General features: G+C 41.3%; 1 protein-coding gene across 1 annotated transcript; it reads left to right on the top strand.

Annotated features, from left to right (window-relative positions):
* The first annotated feature begins 510 nt into the window (after window positions 1-510).
* On the top strand, window positions 511-7,973 carry LOC121681930 (trans-1,2-dihydrobenzene-1,2-diol dehydrogenase-like). Its single transcript, XM_042061891.1, has 7 exons — window positions 511-661; window positions 970-1,081; window positions 1,586-1,749; window positions 2,831-3,083; window positions 3,985-4,109; window positions 4,632-4,782; window positions 7,659-7,973. The coding sequence occupies exons 1-7, from the start codon at window positions 572-574 to the stop codon at window positions 7,766-7,768; spliced, it is 1,005 nt and encodes a 334-aa protein (XP_041917825.1). The 5' UTR covers window positions 511-571; the 3' UTR covers window positions 7,769-7,973.
* Window positions 7,974-18,455: the final 10,482 nt, after the last annotated feature.

The raw sequence follows: 18,455 nt of genomic DNA on the forward strand, positions 1-18,455 counted from the left end.
CTCCTAATACACAACTGAGAGACAACCTGTGTTCCCCCTTCAGGTCATCTGAGACGACCCTACCCCCCAGACTCTCTTGTAGTGGGAGAAGAAAGGTAACTTTGAGCCATACACATTAATAAGCCCTTCCTCATCCTTAGTGGTGACACCAGGGAAACACCACTGCTTTAAGTTTGGGTATAGATTAGCAGATGTGTCTGGCTCAAACTGCCTAGACCCGGTTGTTAAGTCTATCTTTGACTTGGCATTCTAGAAAAAATGTTGTTCCCAGGGGGGTGCTGGAGTCAGAGTCCTCTGTTCGGTCAGGCTACCAGGGAGAAGGTGCGTGAGAGAAGAGAGAATGAAACTCATCAACCTTCCCATGCCCGCATGACCCCACCCCACCTCAGCTCCTCTTCTCTTCCTCTGCATGTTTCTATGTATATATAAGCAGCTGTGGAGCCTCAGTAGGTATCTGTCCCGGACAGCTGTGTGTGTGTGGTGTGTGGCACGACATCCCGGAACAGCCTAGCCTCACCTTCACTCTCCCGGGCCTCCCTTCAGCTGGCAGAGCGACATCAATCCGTCCGACATGGCAACGCGGTGGGGCATCTGTGGAGCGGGGAAGATCAGCCATGACTGGAACGTGGCGATGAAGACACTTCCTGCCGAGGAACACCAGGTGGGCGAAACCCTGCCAGGCTTTCTGCTCTCCACGGCAGCCAGGACTAGCCGAACTCAGAGCTGAACATGCTTATGCTGGTTTCACAGAGGATGACGTCTCTGCATGTCTGCTTTTGTTATGAATTATTAGTTTCAGTGTTTTCTTTTTTTATGCCAGTGAACGTGTGTAAGAAAGATGGATGCACACTGCAGGATCACTGATGCATGTTGTACAAGTGATATTTGTGTGTGTGTGTGTGTGTGTGTGTGTGTCTGTCTGTGTGTGTGTGTGTGTGTGTGTGTGTGTGTGTTTTGTTTTCCTTCCAGGTTGTGGCTGTAGCTGCAAGAAGCCTGGAGCGTGCACAAGACTTTGCCAAAAAGCACAGCATCCCCAAGGCTTATGGCAGCTATGAAGAGCTCGCCAAAGACCCTAACATTGGTGGGTTGAAACTCAGCATTGTCAAATCTGGTCTAACAAAGATAACATGCCAGTGATTATATGGGCTGTTTGAAGCTCTGCTTGAGGTCTTGTATCTAAATGACATTGTCTTGGTTTAAGTGGATATTAACTGCACTTGAGGGATTATATACACCATACATTGCTTGTACCTGAAAGATAATCTGTGCATGTGTGCATCTGTCTGTGTGTGTGTGTATGTGTGTGTGTGTGTGTCTGTGTGTGTGTGTGTGTGTGTGTGTGTCTGTGTGTGTGTGTGTGTCTTTCTCTCTCTCTCTCTCTCTGTGTATGTGTGTGTCTCTCTCTGTGTGTGTGTATCTGTTTGTGTGTGTGTGTGTGTCTGTGTGTGTCTGTGTGTGTGTGTGTGTGTGTCTGTGTGTGTATGTCTGTGTGTGTGTGTGTGTGTGTGTGTGTGTGTGCGTCTGTGTGTGTGTGTGCGTGTGCATGTGCGTGTGTGTGTGTGTGTGTGTGTGTGTGTGCCTCCAGACATTGTGTACCTGGGCGTCCTGCACATACAGCACCTGCGTGTCGGGCTGTTGTTCCTGAACGCGGGGAAGAACATGCTGTGTGAGAAGCCCTTCGCCATGAACTCCAGAGAGGTCAAGCAGCTGATAGACGCCGCCAAGAAGAACAATGTGTTCCTCATGGAGGTACAGACCACAGGGGGAACGACTCTCAGGCCTATGGCAGTATGGTTTGCTTTTTCAGATGCCAATAAAGCACGATTGAATGGAACTGAATTCAATAGGAGGGAGACACACACACACACACACTCATACACACACACATACAGAGAGATAGAGAATAGAGAGAGAGGGAAAGAGAAAGAGTGATTGAGAGAGAAAGAAAGAAATAGGGAGATTTTTCAGCAGAAGAGATGTTTTACCAGGACATTGTTCCTTTTCAGAAGCCAGTATTCCAATAAAGCAGGTTTGAATTGAACTGAAAGAGAATGAGCAAGGCAATACAAGCTCAGCAGGAACTGCAGTGTGCTGTGATAATGCCACTGTGCCCCTCCACTCTGTCAGTGGCCTTCCCCCCTCTCTAGTAATCGACTATGAAACTACTGATTCAGTCAGACTCAGTCAAGTTCCTTTCAAAGGAACCTCCTAGTAAAATAGATAAAGTGGGAGAGAAAGGTGGCTGGACAGACGGAGACAAAGAGCAATGAAAAGGAATAGAAAGGAACACACACAGAGACAGCCAGAGAGAGGGAGAGATTGAGAAAGAGTGAGTGAAAGAAAAAGACCAAAACAGCTTCATGCCCTTATGGTCTGGAGCAACAGCCTGTCAAATGAAGTGTATAAAGCTGTTGCACTCATCAATTTCTAACATACTGGGTTCCAGGACGCTAGGTTCTAAGGCAGTACCCAGTATGTCGAAAACAGATGATAAGGGTCTTGTTCCTGCAATGGTACATCAAAGTTACATGTCTGCAATGTGCATTGTGCAATAATGGAGCATAGTGTTAGTCTAGGAAGGCCATGGAGTCATGCCCAGCTGATCACTTGCTATTATATTGGTGAAGATAATTCAGGGTGCCTTTTTTTTAGCTACCTTAGCCTGCTTACTCCTGCTGCTTTCTCTGCAATCCTTTTTGCAACCCACCTCCACCCCATCTCCTCCTCATTCATTTGACTAATCAATATCTAGTTGTTGTCATTGATGCCTGGTCTGTTCTGTACCCTATGAGGGGGTTATCTTTCTTATGTGTGGTCTCTCCTGTGTTAGGGAATCTGGTCGCGCTGCTTCCCCGTGCAGAGGGAGGTCAGCCGCCTGCTGGCCGAGGAGGCGGTGGGGGAGGTGAAGGTGGTCAAGGCCTACTTCGGCTCCCCGCAGTTGCACATCCCGCGCTCCGTGGAGAAGGAGCTGGGGGGAGGTGCCCTGTTGGACATCGGCGTCTACTGCTTGCAGTTTGTGCTCATGGTCTTCCAGGGGGAGAGGCCGGAGTCCATCCACGCTACGGGACACCGTCTGGAGTCAGGTGAGGTTCAGTGGACGAGCAAAGTCTGGGGGACATTGGAAAAATCTTTCAATCCTTCAAATTCTTAGAAAAACATATTTGAATTGAACTAAATTTCCCCTGAATCCATGGAACACGTCTGTGTATTCATTAGTATTTCTGTTTCATAGTGGACAAAGGTATCCAAGGGGGTGTTCACTGGTAGCATAACATAGCATAGCATCTACCAGGAAGGGCTGTACAGTCAGGACTGGGTATGTATGTCTCAGCTCTCAGTGAGGGCTGTATGGTTGGAGACCTGTGTGTGTGTGTGTTTGTGTGTGTGCATGTGTGTGTGTGCGTGCGTGCGTGTATTTGTGTGGGTGTGTCGGTTCTCTCTCCACGTTTGCTGACTCACTCGTCTGCAGTGAAACCAACAGGCCTGACTTAAATCCTATAAAGTGTGACCTTCAAGTTAATGTTTACCTCCCACCTAACACCTCTTCTTCTATTAACCTGCTGTGTGTAATTGTGTGATTTGCCAGCAGAAAACAGCTGAAATGTAGGTTAATCATCAGCCTGCTGGCACCAGTGACAAGAGAGCTGTTTTCATGTCATGATGATCGCTGTGTAATTTCTCTCGATTTTGTCCAAATAATGTATCTAAAAAGAAGGGATTCCCGGCATAAAATTAGTCTTTACTTTAATGTCATAATACATATGATATGGTATGATAATGTTAATAATGCAATAACCTCTGTAAACCTTCTGTAAATGTATATTATTGTACTGTAAATAAATAGCTCCGGTGTGATATAATAAAGAATGATGGAAAGGCACATCTGTCCTTAAAGGTGATATCCATGAATTAAGAAAAGTTTGTCACCTCCAATATATCATGAGACTCCTCAATAAAGTAATTGATCTGTGTCCTTTTCTGTAGGGGTGGATGAGGTCATGTTTGTGGTGCTGAAGTTCTCCAGGAACCGCATTGGCCTTTGCGGGTTCTCCATTGGTGTGCCCCTGCCCAACGATGCCACCATCAGTGGCACAAAGGGCTCCATCAGGGTAGGACTAGAGTACCAGTGTCTTACGGTCTGAGGGTTTACATTTAACCAATATCGATTCCATCGATTTTGTAAACTTTATTCTAAGCCAACACATTTTTTGTACACTTTATTTTAACACAATATAATACAATTTATTTCCTCACAATCTGCTAGCGATCTGTTCTGTGTGTACACGGACAAAAAAAGGAAGGAAAAAAAAACTTCTGGCTCTGTAAACTGAAAACAAACACATAGTGTGCACCCACTCACACAACACTATTGCACCCACTCACACAACACTATTGTAGCCAGTCACACAGAGATGGGCATTATCTTGCACAACCTGTCAACCTAGGGAGCACTAAAGGGAGGGGTCTATTTTAAATATCAACAGTCTTTCCCCAGCATTGAATTGAAAAGTAACAAATTAAAACAACGTTTATCTAAATATATTATATTATATTATATGATATGATATGATATGATATGATATTATATTATATTATATTATATTATATTTTTGCCCTCCTTCCTGCTTTAGATCCCCTCTCCCATGTGGTGCCCTTCAGCCCTGGTGGTGAATGGGACGGAAACGGAGTACCCGCTGCCTGAGCCCTGCATGCCCATGAACTTCACCAACAGCACCGGCCTACGCTACGAGGCCCAGGAGGTGCGCCAGTGTCTGCTCAAAGGTACGGCTCCGTCATGTGTGCCTATCCTGTCTAGGCTGGCAGTGGCACACAGGTTCAGGGTACAGGTAGGAGTGACAAGAGGTACAAAGGAGATGAATAAGTATCAGCCCTGGATGACTTCAACAAGGCGCAAATCAAGAGTGCTGTTGACATTTTGGGCCCTATTGTGCACCCGGCGCAAGGTGGAGCAAAGCGTGAAGCAAGGCTTATTCTTATCTTACACTCAATAAAGTAAGGATTTTTTTGCCATGTGCTCCACTTTTATTAAACCTTGCGCCCAGGGGTACGGCAATTAACATCATAAGGTGTGGTCTGGCGCATGATCTAAAAATCGCTATCTTACACCCTCTAAAAATCATTACGCCACGGACCAAGTTAAACAAAGCACAGCTTAAGACGCACAATATGTAAGCAGCAACTCCTCTGCAGGATAAATATCCTTATGATTTTTATTCAGTCATTCAAACATTATTGGGGTAAGTGTTGCTTTTTTCAGGCTATGTTTTCGATGGTAACCCCTTGTCAGTCAATAGTGAAAGTAATTACCTGTGTAGAACTGTTTTGTCATTGACTATGAGACCACGGTGAAGTTAGTCTCACTTTGGTGAGTGCAGATGCATGTAGGCTATACTCTACTAGTCAGGTTTTAGCAAGGTTTAGCGGAATCCCTGTTACATACAGTAATGGTCTCGTGTGCAAGCAGATTCCTTCAAATGCGCCGCTGACTATCAAAATACCGATGCGTTGTTTGAAGTTGAGCTCCTTGACAGATGTCAGTCTCATTGGTTTAAAGGATGTTTTGCCTAAAACACATCCATGACTGATTAAAGCAACACCAAAGAGTTTTTTGTACCTTAAAATAATGTTTTCAAAATCGTTTCAGTGATTCATCAACTCGTAACAAGGTGAACGGCACTTCTGCATTCGCTTCGCGGCCCTCTATCGGCTATAACCGCACTATGTAAGTTTGCCAGATCGGGTAGCGGATCTGTAGTTTGATGGAATGAAACATAAGAAACTACAAATTTGATATGCTTCTGATGTCGCAATACATCATACTTTCATAAAATCATGCAACATACTCTACCTTGTCTGTGGACATCGTTATTTGCAAAGCTGGTGCTGGATAAACAAATAGTGTGCGTGCGACAGAGGAAAAGTGCTTTGGTGTTGCTTTAAGAAACATGACAACAACCCTTTTGTGCCCGGTGCCCAGCGTTTGATCACAAAATCACGCTATTAAATTAGTGATTGTGGACTGGCCACGCCTTTAATGTCTATAAACTGTGTGGCCATCCGTTTCTGATTGCCAAAATAGGGCCCTTTAACTGCTTGGTCCTTGGTCCATATATCAGACAACACCAGGTAGAAAGTCACAAGTTCATACCCTAGGACCACAAAAAGCTCTGATAGCCTGACTCCTTTGCTCTAAAAGGGGAGTATTGTTCAATGTCAACAGCTGGAATACACTGCAAATTAAACAGGCACATGCTCTTTTGAAGTTTAGTTTCTTTTTATGAAGGCAAAAAAAGAAATTGAAATGTAAAAATGACTCCTCTCTGGGCTCTTGATCACAAACTTACTTACATGTTCAAGTAAGTGCAGGCGTCAAGGACGCCAGTTTCGAAGCGCAGGCAATTTCACACAGTATGAGGCACACTTCAATTTTCATTTCAGTCCAAGCTTAAAATAGCCTCTCTCCCCTGCCTCCTCTCCCTCAAAAGCAAAGCACAAGAGGGGAGCTACAAAGGTGCTGGACGACTATGAAATGCTGTTACTACGAAATGTCTGTAACATACTATATGCAGGTCCTTGAATAAGTAAGGGATAATGTATGGAACGCCGGTCATTATCTGGAAAATAAGTCCTGACAGAGCGAACCGGACCCCGATGCGCCAGCGGAGTGTACTATAGCTGCCTGGCTGATCTAGCTGTTGGCAGGGATGGGCAAAAGAACAATCACACTATATTTTAAAATAAAATGTCAAATACCATTATTTTAAGTGTATCAAAATAAAGTACAAAATACATAGCCACACCATGTATTTTGAAAGTACTAAAAATACTCTTTAAAGGGTGCATGATTTCACTTTGCAAACCTTCCATATCTGTCTATTTGATCTATTCCTTCATCAGTACACTGACTCTGTTGATTAAGTGAACAGTGTTTGAGGGCAACAGCTTTTCTCTGCCTACGAGACATGCCATAACTTGCAAACAGTCAACAGATCAATATGCTGACCTACCTGTTACATCTCATAGCCTAAATACTGTATCAGAGATGCACTAAAAAGCCCCAACTTGTCAAGCGGTACAAAGTGAAGACAAGTCTCTGACATTGCATGCCCAGATTGAGCAATGTTGCTGGGCAACCACATAACCAGTTCCATTTGTTCCAATTGGATGATTAAAGTTCTCAAGAAACTGATCATTAAAGTTCTCAAGAAACTTTAGGTTGTTATAACGGAGTGTATTGTGTGTTTGAGCAACTACAAGTTACTCATCTTGCATTGTCTTCAACAAAATACAATAAAATACAAATAGCAACATACTATTTTGTATTTGAAATACTTATTTTAAATACATGTATCAGAAATACTGCCTATCCCTGGCTGTTGGCTGCAGCAACTCGAGCTATAGGTAGTACTTTTTGTGTTTGTGTTTTGTGTTTATGTCCATTTTGATTAAAAAAATTTAAAAATTTGAACGCCCACCCAAACTTCCTACAGCCCACCCAAATGTAGTAGGCTAGATCCGGCCCTGCTCTGGCTTCTCATTCTTTTCACTTGATATTAAATATTATAACTTAATATAATGTTACTACTTAAAATGGTGAACGAATGTGACCTATGACCTTTTTGTGAACTTTCTCTTAGGATTGAAGGAGAGCATCAGGATGCCTTTGGCTGATTCTGCCCTTCTAGCAGAGGTCATGGACGAGGCCAGAAGACAAGTGGGAGTGGTCTTCAGCCAGGACAGCCAATGACAGCTTTGTGTCTTCAGCATTTCCTGACAACTGAATGATATTGCCTGGTGTGAAACATCCAGCACTGTTATCAGGCCTTGTCCAGTGATGGGTGTGGAACCATAGATATATAGAATGGCTAGATGTCTCGTCCGCGCTGCTTGCCAATGGAGGTCGACCTCGCAGCCATCTTGCCACAGTCAGCTCGCTAACTCAACATTGTGTTTCAATGGTGCACTGTAATGACAGGTAGTGACCTGAAGGTGTCATTGTTATAGCCTGGGGGTATTGTTCTGTCTTTAGTAGAAGAAGAGCCATCAGGTACCACAGAGCCCACCAGATAGCTTGTCTGTTACAAGATGGCCGCCAGTGATGTCGTTGGAGACTCCGCCATAAGACATCTAGACATTCTATATCTATGTGTGGAACCATGTCCGGTGATGGGTGTGATTTTGTATTGTCACGTGATTTATGCTACTGTCAGATATATGAGAAGTGGCTTGAATAAATCATTCAAACCTCAAACCTGACCATGATAAAGTTTTTGGTAAGGATGTACTAATCCCCTGCTCTGTTTGTACAATGTACATGCATATATACAGCCATAGTATGCTGATATAAGGATAAACAAAGGATTTCTGAATACAGACAAAAAACAGAAAAGAGATACACATGGGCACAAAAATCACACATGACCATAAGAAATACACAGTAATACACAGACTAGTTGACACTAAATGAAAAACTTGTCAACTTGACAATGCATGCATATTTGGGGGTCATGATACATAGTTTTGAAAGAGCTGTGTGATAAAGGTTGGCAGTCAGCTACTATGCACATGCAGACATGCAGTCTTGACAAATGACTCTTCTGTTCTTTTTGTAGAGCACTGTGGGCTTTTTTTTTTATTATTTCGGTATCAGTGGTATGGAAACATGCCAGACATTTGGTTGACATTTTACATCACCCAATATCAAAAACATTTGTGGACCTTCTAGTATGTTTGGCACCACTGACTTCTATCAAGCCCTTAAAATTGTCAGTGTTATTGTGTAGGTTTTTACCCATATTGTGGATGTATTTCAATGGGATGATAAAAAACATGTTTCTTGGGAACAATATTAAATGTTAAGAACTTTTCATTACAATGATATTGCATCAATGGATTAATGGGGTAAAGTCTTGTAGCTTTAGCACCATTGGATTCCCTGACCCTGACAATGTGGGTTTAGCAATTAAAATTCAGCTCATTCAGTAGCCGAGATATTACAAATTAAAGTAGAAAAAAAAACGGAGTGTATATTCGTACCATAGACTTGGCCACACAACTGGGCTATTCACACCCTGTTACATAACAACAAAAACATGTTGCTCGCGTGCCCAAAAAACATGGCCGACATTCGTTTTTTCGCCATTAGAAAGTGAAGAATTCTGAACGGTTTCAGCACTAATATCTGTTCAAATTAAATATGAGATGGAAAAGTTGTGTTTTATTTTCATAATCTTTGTTCAGTGAACACATACAACCGTCAGTTTGTTAGCTAACAGAAATTTCGTGAATATGACGTTCAGGCCTATAAACTATTTAGTTTACCTGCAAACCACACCTCTTTGTAGAAGCAGATAGTGCAGTGGTCATAGGTAAAGGCTGGCGTGCGGGAGACCCGGATTCGAATCCCATGTGATGCGTTTTGGCAGAGTGAGTGTGCATGTGTACTGTACCAACGTCTCTAGAGAAAAGGCGCGCAATTTGAACAAGAAATCGGTTCTCAAACGGAAGTTTTGATTGCAACAAGTAGCTAGTTCTTGCACCAGGGTGTAAATAGCATGCAGTACTATAAACACCAGGCTACGAATAGCATCCACTTCTAACTGTACATTGATGCAAACAGCATACCTTATTCAGAGTGTCTATTACACAGCTGAGCTATTCACACTCTGTTATGTAACAACAAAAAAAAACATTTAAAAAAAATATATATATATATATATATATATATATTATTACATTGTGTGATTAATATGCCAGATTAAATGCACAGGGGTGCAAATAGCATACACTGATATTTGTACCAGACGGGGTACTAATAGGACACATTGCTATGTGCACCGGGGTACGAATAGCATACATTGATATTTGTACCAGACGGGGTACTAATAGGACACATTGCTTTGTGCACCGGGGTACGAATAGAATTCACTTCTTATTGCACCAGGGTATGAATAGCATACACTGCTAATTGTACCAGGGGTGCAAATAGCCTTACCCAAAACCTAAACCTATTGCAAGCATATAAAACAGTTAACTTAAGCCGACCAATAGGAGTCATTATTTGTGTTAAATATATATGTTGGAAAAAATATATAGCCTGGACTAATGTCTGGGTATCGCAAACTTTATCACCTGTCTCGTAGCTCAACGGCGTTGGTGCACTGCGCGCTCGGCCGGAGTTCGCATCCAATCTTTTCTTTTCACCTCTGAGTAAGAGTAGGCCTACGAGACACAACAATAGGTTTTGACCATACATATTTATTTACTCTACATCGAGAGACCAATAAGACATCAGTCAAAAACAATTGAATCTACGTGTCACACTAGTTCACCTGCAGGTAGCAAGAAGCAAGAGGACAATCTCACATAAGAAAATCGAACCTACAACACTGGGATAACAAGTCACCTGCTTTAGCCACTACACCATTTATCACTGTGCTGATTTTAAGTGTCTGTGAAGATTATAATACTAGCTTATCAAAAAGCAAGGCAATACTCGAATTAACATAAATAGCAAAAAAGCCAAGTAGGGGAGTCAGTCTCTTAATCAAAATAAAGCTACAGGACAGATCAATCATTGAGTCACGAGATAAACATCCACTTCGTATTTTTTGGTTAGGCAGATGTGATTTTTGGCTAGGCGCTCCGGACACCAACTGGAACTACCAAGGAACGACACAAGTGCGACTGCCCAGGGGCAGTAGTTCAAACGACCAAACTTTGCGTATAGAGTGAGGATTGTCTCAAAATTATTTAAATATATATAAAAGGATATATATATATACACATATACATACATTTATAAATATCCAAATACAAAATACAAATATAAAATGTGACATACAAATAAATAAACAAATTTATATAAATAAACGTGTCTTTGTAAATATATTTTCGAGATTTGAAAATAAATATGCTTGACTTTGTATGTGGAATCTGCATTTGTGAATATCCTTTTTGCTTTTATGTCGATGACGTAATTTTGAGACATTCCTACTGCCCACCAAGATCCACAAATAAATACCACTAGATTTGAATGTGAAGACACCCTCCACTAAACAACCAGCAGATGGCAGTGTTAAACACCTTTACATAAATGCATTTTCTTGAATTCTGGTGGTTTCAAAGGTATCAGATACAGAATGGGCACCCAAAAGTTAGTGGGAAATGACATCTTAAGTGTTTTTCTACTGTGTTTGGTTCCAATGTGAGGCACTTTTGAATATTACTGGCGGCCATCTTGAATTTGACCTCTCCCGGGCCTCAGAGGTCAAATTTGACTTCCCTCCCAATCTGAAAATTAACCTAATGGTATAACCTAACTATGGTAGAAGTTTCATGTTTCTTTCAAAAAGTGCACAATTCCCCTTGATTTGAGGGCTTAACCGTTGTACCCCCCAAGCGCACAAGGCGCATAAGTTGGAGTTGAGCGTATAGTAGCCTAAGGTTCAGATGTGCTTATTATATCGCCCCCCAGGGTAATGGCCATTAGAATTAGAAACCGGCAGTGGTAGTGGTTAAGGAGCTGGACTAGCGTGTAGTAGCCCGAAAAATTGTGTGTTCAATTCCCATCTTCCACAGTTGTGCCCTTGAGCAAGCACTTAACCCCAAGTTGCTCTGGGGACAATGTAGTCCCTTGTAATGTAATTGACATATGTAAATCACTTTGGATTAAAATAAATGTAAATAAATGTAATTCTGTGAGGTCACTGTCATGTACAGATACCAAGTATGGTGCCGTTGGGACTTTTAGGGCAGGGAAACAATAAAAATCCTTACAAAAACAAAAGGGATCCAGCAGCTTCGCTCCTTGGGACCCCTAATAAGAGCAAAACTACTAAGCCTATAGATGTTTATGTATTGTTTTCTAAGATCAGGAGATACCACATACTAGTAAGCTACTTTGAGCAATTATTACGGTGGTGGTCCATGGGGTTCCAGCCTAGTTCAGATTTGTCGTTGACTATGACACCACGGTGAAGTTAGTTTCACTTTGCCTATCAGTTCAAATAATAGACGAGTGCGGATGCGTGTAGGCTATACTCTGCTAGGTTTTAGTAAAGCATAGTTTAGTGGAATACCTGTTCCATACGGTCTCGCGTGCAAGCATATTCCTTCAAATGCGCCGCTGACTATCAAAATACCGATGTTTGAAGTCAAGTCAAGTTTATTTATATAGCACATTTCATACACAGAGGTCATTCAATGTGCTTTACATAAACAAAACCAAACAATAATAACAAATAAAAGCATAGAAGGGCAATATAGTCAAAGAATAGTTAAAAGGTAAAGATCATAATAAAAAGAAAACATAAAACACAAGGTAAAATCATTTAAAAATAAAGAATAATTAGTAAGCAAAAGCAAAGGCAAAAGTAGTAAAAAAGTAATAAAAGACAAGGTAGAATAATTATCAAGGCAGATTCAGAATTTGTAACTCCGCACAGTTAGCAGAAAGCATCTGAGAACAGTTTGGTCTTAAGTCTAGATTTAAAACTGGCTGCAGTTGGGGCCTTTTTGATGTCATCCAAAAGTTGGTTCCACAGCTGAGCCGCATCAGCTAAAAGCTGCTTCACCATGTTTAGTTCTAACAGTAGGTTTTACTAGCAGGTTTTTCACCTGGGACCTGAGAGGACGAGAAGGTGTGTACTGCTGAAGCATGTCTGACAGGTATTTAGGTCCTGCTCCATTTACTGATTTATAAACAAGCAATAGTGCTTTAAAGTCAATTCTGTGACTTACTGGAAGCCAGTGCAGGGATTTAAGAATTGGAGTAATGTGGTCAGTTCTTTTAGTTTTTGTTAGAATCCTAGCTGCTGCATTTTGTATCACCTGAAGCTGTTTGATAGTCTTTTTAGGAAGGCCTGTGAACAGTCCATTGCAGTAATCAACCCTGCTGGAGATAAATGCATGTGTGAAAAATACGGTCCTTGCGGTCCGTACCCACACGCAGGATGAGCGGCTAGGACTCACTGAGGTGAAGTGATGATGGGGTGAAGACACAGCAAGCAAACGTGGATTTTGGTGGAGTGCAGATTTATTTACAGTGCGAAAACAGAGCAAACTAATAGCAAACAAAAAGACTTAACGACAAAACAAAACAAAATTAACCAACCGGTTTCTTAAGCTAGCAGTCACAGTTCTCAACTCCATATTGTCCAGACTTCACACAGCACCTCTCCCACAAGACTCTCTGTGTGTGAAATGAGCCTGTCTAAGTAGTCCAGCCAATTATCCAATCAGGACTCGGGCTAAACCAACATAGAGGGATGATTGATGGTCTGTACCAATATCCCTGTTAAAATCGTCCCTATATGAGGACACATAGATACACAAGACATAGACACATACCAAACAACAAAATGACACCCTTCAAACACAAAAGTAAAAGGTGAGTGCATGCAAGTAGTTTTTTTTTTTTAAATACATATTTATGGGAAAGGAGAGGTCTCCTTTTCACAGCATGAATACGTTTTTCTAAGTCATGTTTTGACATCAGCCCTCTGAGTTTGGCAATATTTTTGAGGTGGTAAAAAGCTGATTTAGTTATTGCTTTCATGTGGCTGTTTAAATTTAGATCACTGTCAATTAATACACCAAGATTTTTAACAGTATCCTTTGCCTTCAACCCTTTTGTGTCAAGGAGAGTGGAAACCCTAAGTCTTTTCTCCTTTTTACCAAATATAATTACTTCAGTTTTTTCTTTGTTCAGCTGAAGAAAATTTTGAGACATCCAGGTGTTGATTTGTTCTATACACTGACACATAGAATCAAGAGGACCATAGTCGTTTGGTGACAGAGCTAAGTAAATTTGTGTGTCATCTGCATAGCTATGATATGAAATCAAATTATTTTGGATGATTTGTCCAAGTGGGAGCATATAGAGGTTGAATAACAGTGGCCCCAAGATCGACCCCTGGGGAACACCACAGGTCAAGGACGTTGGTGTTGAGGTACAGTTTCCGATGGCAACAAAGAAGATCCTTTCTTGTAGATATGATCTTAGCCAGCTGATGACTATGCCTGTAAATCCAACCCAGTGTTCTAGTCTGTGTAGTAAAATATTGTGATCAACAGTGTCAAATGCTGCACTAAGGTCCAGTAGCACTAGGACTGATTTTTTACCTGAATCTGTGTTGAGGCGTATGTCATTGGAAACTTTAATGAGAGCTGTTGCAGTGCTGTGATTTGCCCGAAAACCAGACTGAAAGTAATCAAAATACCCATTTCATGTTAGGAAGGTGGTTAATTGATTAAAGACTACTTTTTCAATAATTTTGCCAATAAAAGGTAGATTGGATATGGGCCTGTAATTGTTTAGCGTGGAGGCATCCAAGTTATTCTTCTTAAGAAGTGGCTTTACAACAGCTGTTTTCAGTGACTTAGGAAAAGTGCCAGACAGCAGTGATACATTTACAATTTGAAGGACATCCGCCGCTATGAGGTGAAAAACAGTTTTGAAGAAATTGGTAGGCAGAGTGCCTAAGACACATGTGGAAGAGCTGAGATTCTGTACCGTTTTTTCAAGTATTTCGTAGTCTATCAAGCTGAACATCAAGTTTAGTTTCCCTCTGTTTGTTGCTGGAAGTTCAGGTTGCTGAATTTGTAATTGAGCAGATATGTTGAGTCTGATTTTGTCAATTTTACCTTTAAAAAAAGATGAAAACTCATTACATGTATTAGTTGAGAGAAGTTCAGGCGCTAATTGTGAGGGGGGATTTGTTAACTTATCAACAGTTGAAAATAGAATACAAGTGTTATTTGAACTTCTATTGATAATGTTAGAAAAGAAAGACAGAGTTTGAAGTTGAAGTTGCGCTCCTTGCTGTTAAAAGGGAATGACAAATGTCATTCTCATTGGTTTAAAGGATGTTATGGCCAAAACACACCCATGACTGATTAAGAAACCTGCACCAAGCGCCCGACGTTTGATAACAAAGCTACCCCAAATGTGGACTGGACTTTTTGTGTGTGTGTGTGTGTGCGCGCATGTGTGTGTGTCTTTATGTATGTGTACATAAATAAAGCAAATCAGGGAACCACCTACTCTTTGCGATAAGTGCCATGGGATCTTTAACAACCATGGTGATTCAGGACCTCAATTTAACATTCATGCAAAGAAAAACATCTCCTGCAGTACAGTGTCCCTGTCACTGCAATAGGACATTGGGATTTTATATAACCCCACCCCCATCTTGCCTGTTCATAATTCTGAGAAATTCTTGAATTGTGTGCATGTGTGCGTGTACGTGTTTATGTTTGTGTGTGTGTGTGTGTGTGTGTGTGCGTGCTTGCTTGTGTGTTTGTCTGTGTATGTGTGTTTGTGCATGTGCATCCATGTGTACATATGTCTACTGTGTGAGTATGTGTCATACGTATGATTACTGTGAATGTATGTGTGTGCGTGTGTATCTGTTTATGCACATGTGTGCACATGGAATGGGTTAACATGACCCCTGGAGGCAAACATACAGAAAAAATTGGTCATCCTAGGCCCTACGGTTCTCAAGATATTCACAGAAAACTGTGTCTGCCCTACCCTCCTTTCGGGGGGTCCAGTCCAGCGGAGGGGCTACAGATCAAAACGAAAAACGATGGTTCCATGCTATCCATGTGGGGTTACATGCCTACCAAGTTTCGTGTACCCCGGTCTTTCAGTGTCCCGGGAATCCATGACGGAAATTTGGACATGCGAAAAAGAAAAAAAAAAAAAAAATCTGACTAAGCCGCTTTGCTGCGCGGCGGTCATAATAATGGAAGACCTGTGGTCTGCTCTCTTCTGCAGGGATGAAGGAGAGTCCGCGCATGTCACTGGCAGACTCCGCCCTCTTGATGGAAATCATGGACGAGGCGAGACGACAGCTGGGGGTCACTTACATCCAGGACTGCCAGTGATCTTGACCTTGGCCCTGACATGCACTCTCACACACACACAGTCAATACATTTCATACATAAAGAAATTAGATGTCTTTTTGCCCTCTGACCTGGTGTGACAAGTGGTATGATTATAACTGTACCATTCTCATTTATAAGTGTTATGAGTTTTAACGGTAATGCTATTAAACTACTGTCAACTGCACATACTGCACATTATCTTACTCACCATGCATGAACTGGCCCTGTTGTATAAAACTCTGCTGCAGTTAGTTAACCATGACTTTTGTTTGTCTCTGTCTCACTATACTGCATTGACAGGCAAGCCTCAGCATGCTGTTGTGCAAACAGCTGGCTGCTGTTCAAGAGGAGATTTCAATCCCCTCACGCCACTCCATGCTTGAACAGGAGTGAAAGTTTACCATGGCACTCAAAGCCGTGACAACTGAAGCACCAAACGGTGCAAACTGCACTTCTTTTTAGATTAGATTCAACTTTATTGTCATTTAGCAGAGTACAGGTATAGAGCCAATGAAATGCAGTGTGGAATAAATTATCAATGATAAATGATTCTGGGGCAACCTCTGCCAGGTCAAAACTGGGGAATAGGTTTATGGCAGCACTAAACTCTGAGCATATCAGACAGAGGCAGCATGGGACATCAGAAGTGGTTGTACATCCATCTTGATTTGTGAAAATGTGAGGAAACAACTGGTAAAAGCACTGTCTCTGAAAAAAAAGCTAATAAAACAATACATCTCTCAAACAGATGTTACTGTCAAATAAATACAGACATCAGGGTTCCTACGCAGTATGGAAAACCTGGAAAAGTATGGAATTTGAGTAATTTCCAGGTCTGGATAAGTATGGAAAAAAGAAACAAGGGTATGGAGAAATATTTGTGTTTCCAGACTATTGCATCTACAGTACTAATCACATCACTCAGGTCATAACGAACCATTCCTATTGAGAAGGAACTGAGTACTGTGTAGCTTAATCAGTCCACATCAAGATACAATTGAATGGGGTCCTCTCTGGTACTAAAACCAAATTGAAAACCCTGTTCTATGCACGTGCCCTATACCATTGTGCACTGGTTCGTTTGCGTAGCTCTGCTATTTTCGGCTAAAAAACTGGTAGACTTTTTTGATTTTGTAAAAAAGACATGGATACTGCATTATCTGGTAAACTGTTATTGCAAACAAATAATACTGTTTACGGTGAGGCTTCTGCCAGCAGTGCACTAGTCTCCAACATATGTAGGCTATGCTGTATCTACAAAGAACTAAAAATGTGAGTGCACCTTCCAACACAGCACTTCCCCAACAAAAAGTATCCAACAATGGGCAAGTGAGGGCTAACAAGTTAATAATAAACATTATTATACAGCTCTTCAAATGCTAATAGAACGCTCCATTGACAATGTCTAGAATATGGTCAGAAAAATCTACCGAGAAGTTTGAAAATTTCAGGATGGAAAAAGTATGGAATTTTGAAACGGAAAATGTGTAGGAACCCTGAGAGATTTATGTTTGAGAGCACTGTAGGGAATTATGAGATGTTGCGTGTTGTGCAACGGCTGGCCTAACTCTTTGGTCAGAAAGAATGCAAATCTTCCAGGGAGATGATATTGATAATTTATTCCACACTCCAAAAGTATGTGACTTGAATGTTTTCATTTAAATAATTAAACTAGTGTGAATTTAGCGGTGTCTTGAGTTGTATTAAGTTGTAATTTATTGTCAGAAACGCACAACAGGACAGAAAATAAAGTGCAAAGTCAATGTGCTTGACCAGCAGGAACGTCTCTATACAGCTTTAGATTGCGCACCAAAGGAAACTAGATGTACCGCATAGCGGTACAAAATATGACCGCCGCTCAGTCCTGTACATCCATTCCGCGAAAATAAATCACACTTCAATTTGTCTCCATCTTTTACTCCATCCCCCACTCTTGAAACTTTTGTGTATGCTTGTTTGGCATGCCTGAGTGTGTGTGTGCGGCTGCACAGAAAGTAGCCTACTTGTGCTGAAAAGGTGAATAGATTGTAGAATAGCCAAAGAAGATGTAGCATTGTTATAAAACCTTTAAAATCTCTAAACAATCACAAGTAGGGCAGGTCATCACAGTTCATCCATTGCAACTGGATTGATGAAAGGTCACTTACACCTGTAGGCTACATTGTATTTGGGAAAAGCAAAAGGTATCAGCATAATGTTATTTATTTATTTATTTATTTTTTATGTATTTATAAACAAAAACATCTCTGTCAGTTCCATGCCGTTTTCAACAGCTATCAAAAACAAAGGTCATTTTTGGATGGATGGATTTTTTGTGAATATTTCTTCTTCTACATAAGATTTTAGTCATCTTTAGTTCATGTAATACTTTATTGTCAATGCACAAATTAAGTAGTAGTCTGAAACGTTATTGTTAATGCACAAATTAAGTAACAGTAGTCTGAAACGAAATGCTGTTTTACATCTAACCAGTGGTGCAAATAACTGACATGTCCAAATGGGCCTTGATGAAATGCGTCGCTAGACTGTTCATACACAT

The sequence above is a fragment of the Alosa sapidissima genome, chromosome 14, assembly GCF_018492685.1.
Source record: "Alosa sapidissima isolate fAloSap1 chromosome 14, fAloSap1.pri, whole genome shotgun sequence".
Taxonomy (NCBI): Eukaryota; Metazoa; Chordata; class Actinopteri; order Clupeiformes; family Clupeidae; genus Alosa; species Alosa sapidissima.

What these genes read in the sequence shown, in the direction of transcription:
- LOC121681930 (XM_042061891.1), top strand. Translation starts at nt 572, where the DNA reads ATGGCAACGCGGTGGGGCATCTGTGGAGCGGGGAAGATCAGCCATGAC. An exon ending in TTCCTGCCGAGGAACACCAG is followed by an intron (nt 662 to 969) that starts GTGGGCGAAACC and finishes TTTTCCTTCCAG; the next exon opens with GTTGTGGCTGTAGCTGCAAG. An exon ending in GCACAAAGGGCTCCATCAGG is followed by an intron (nt 4,110 to 4,631) that starts GTAGGACTAGAG and finishes TTCCTGCTTTAG; the next exon opens with ATCCCCTCTCCCATGTGGTG.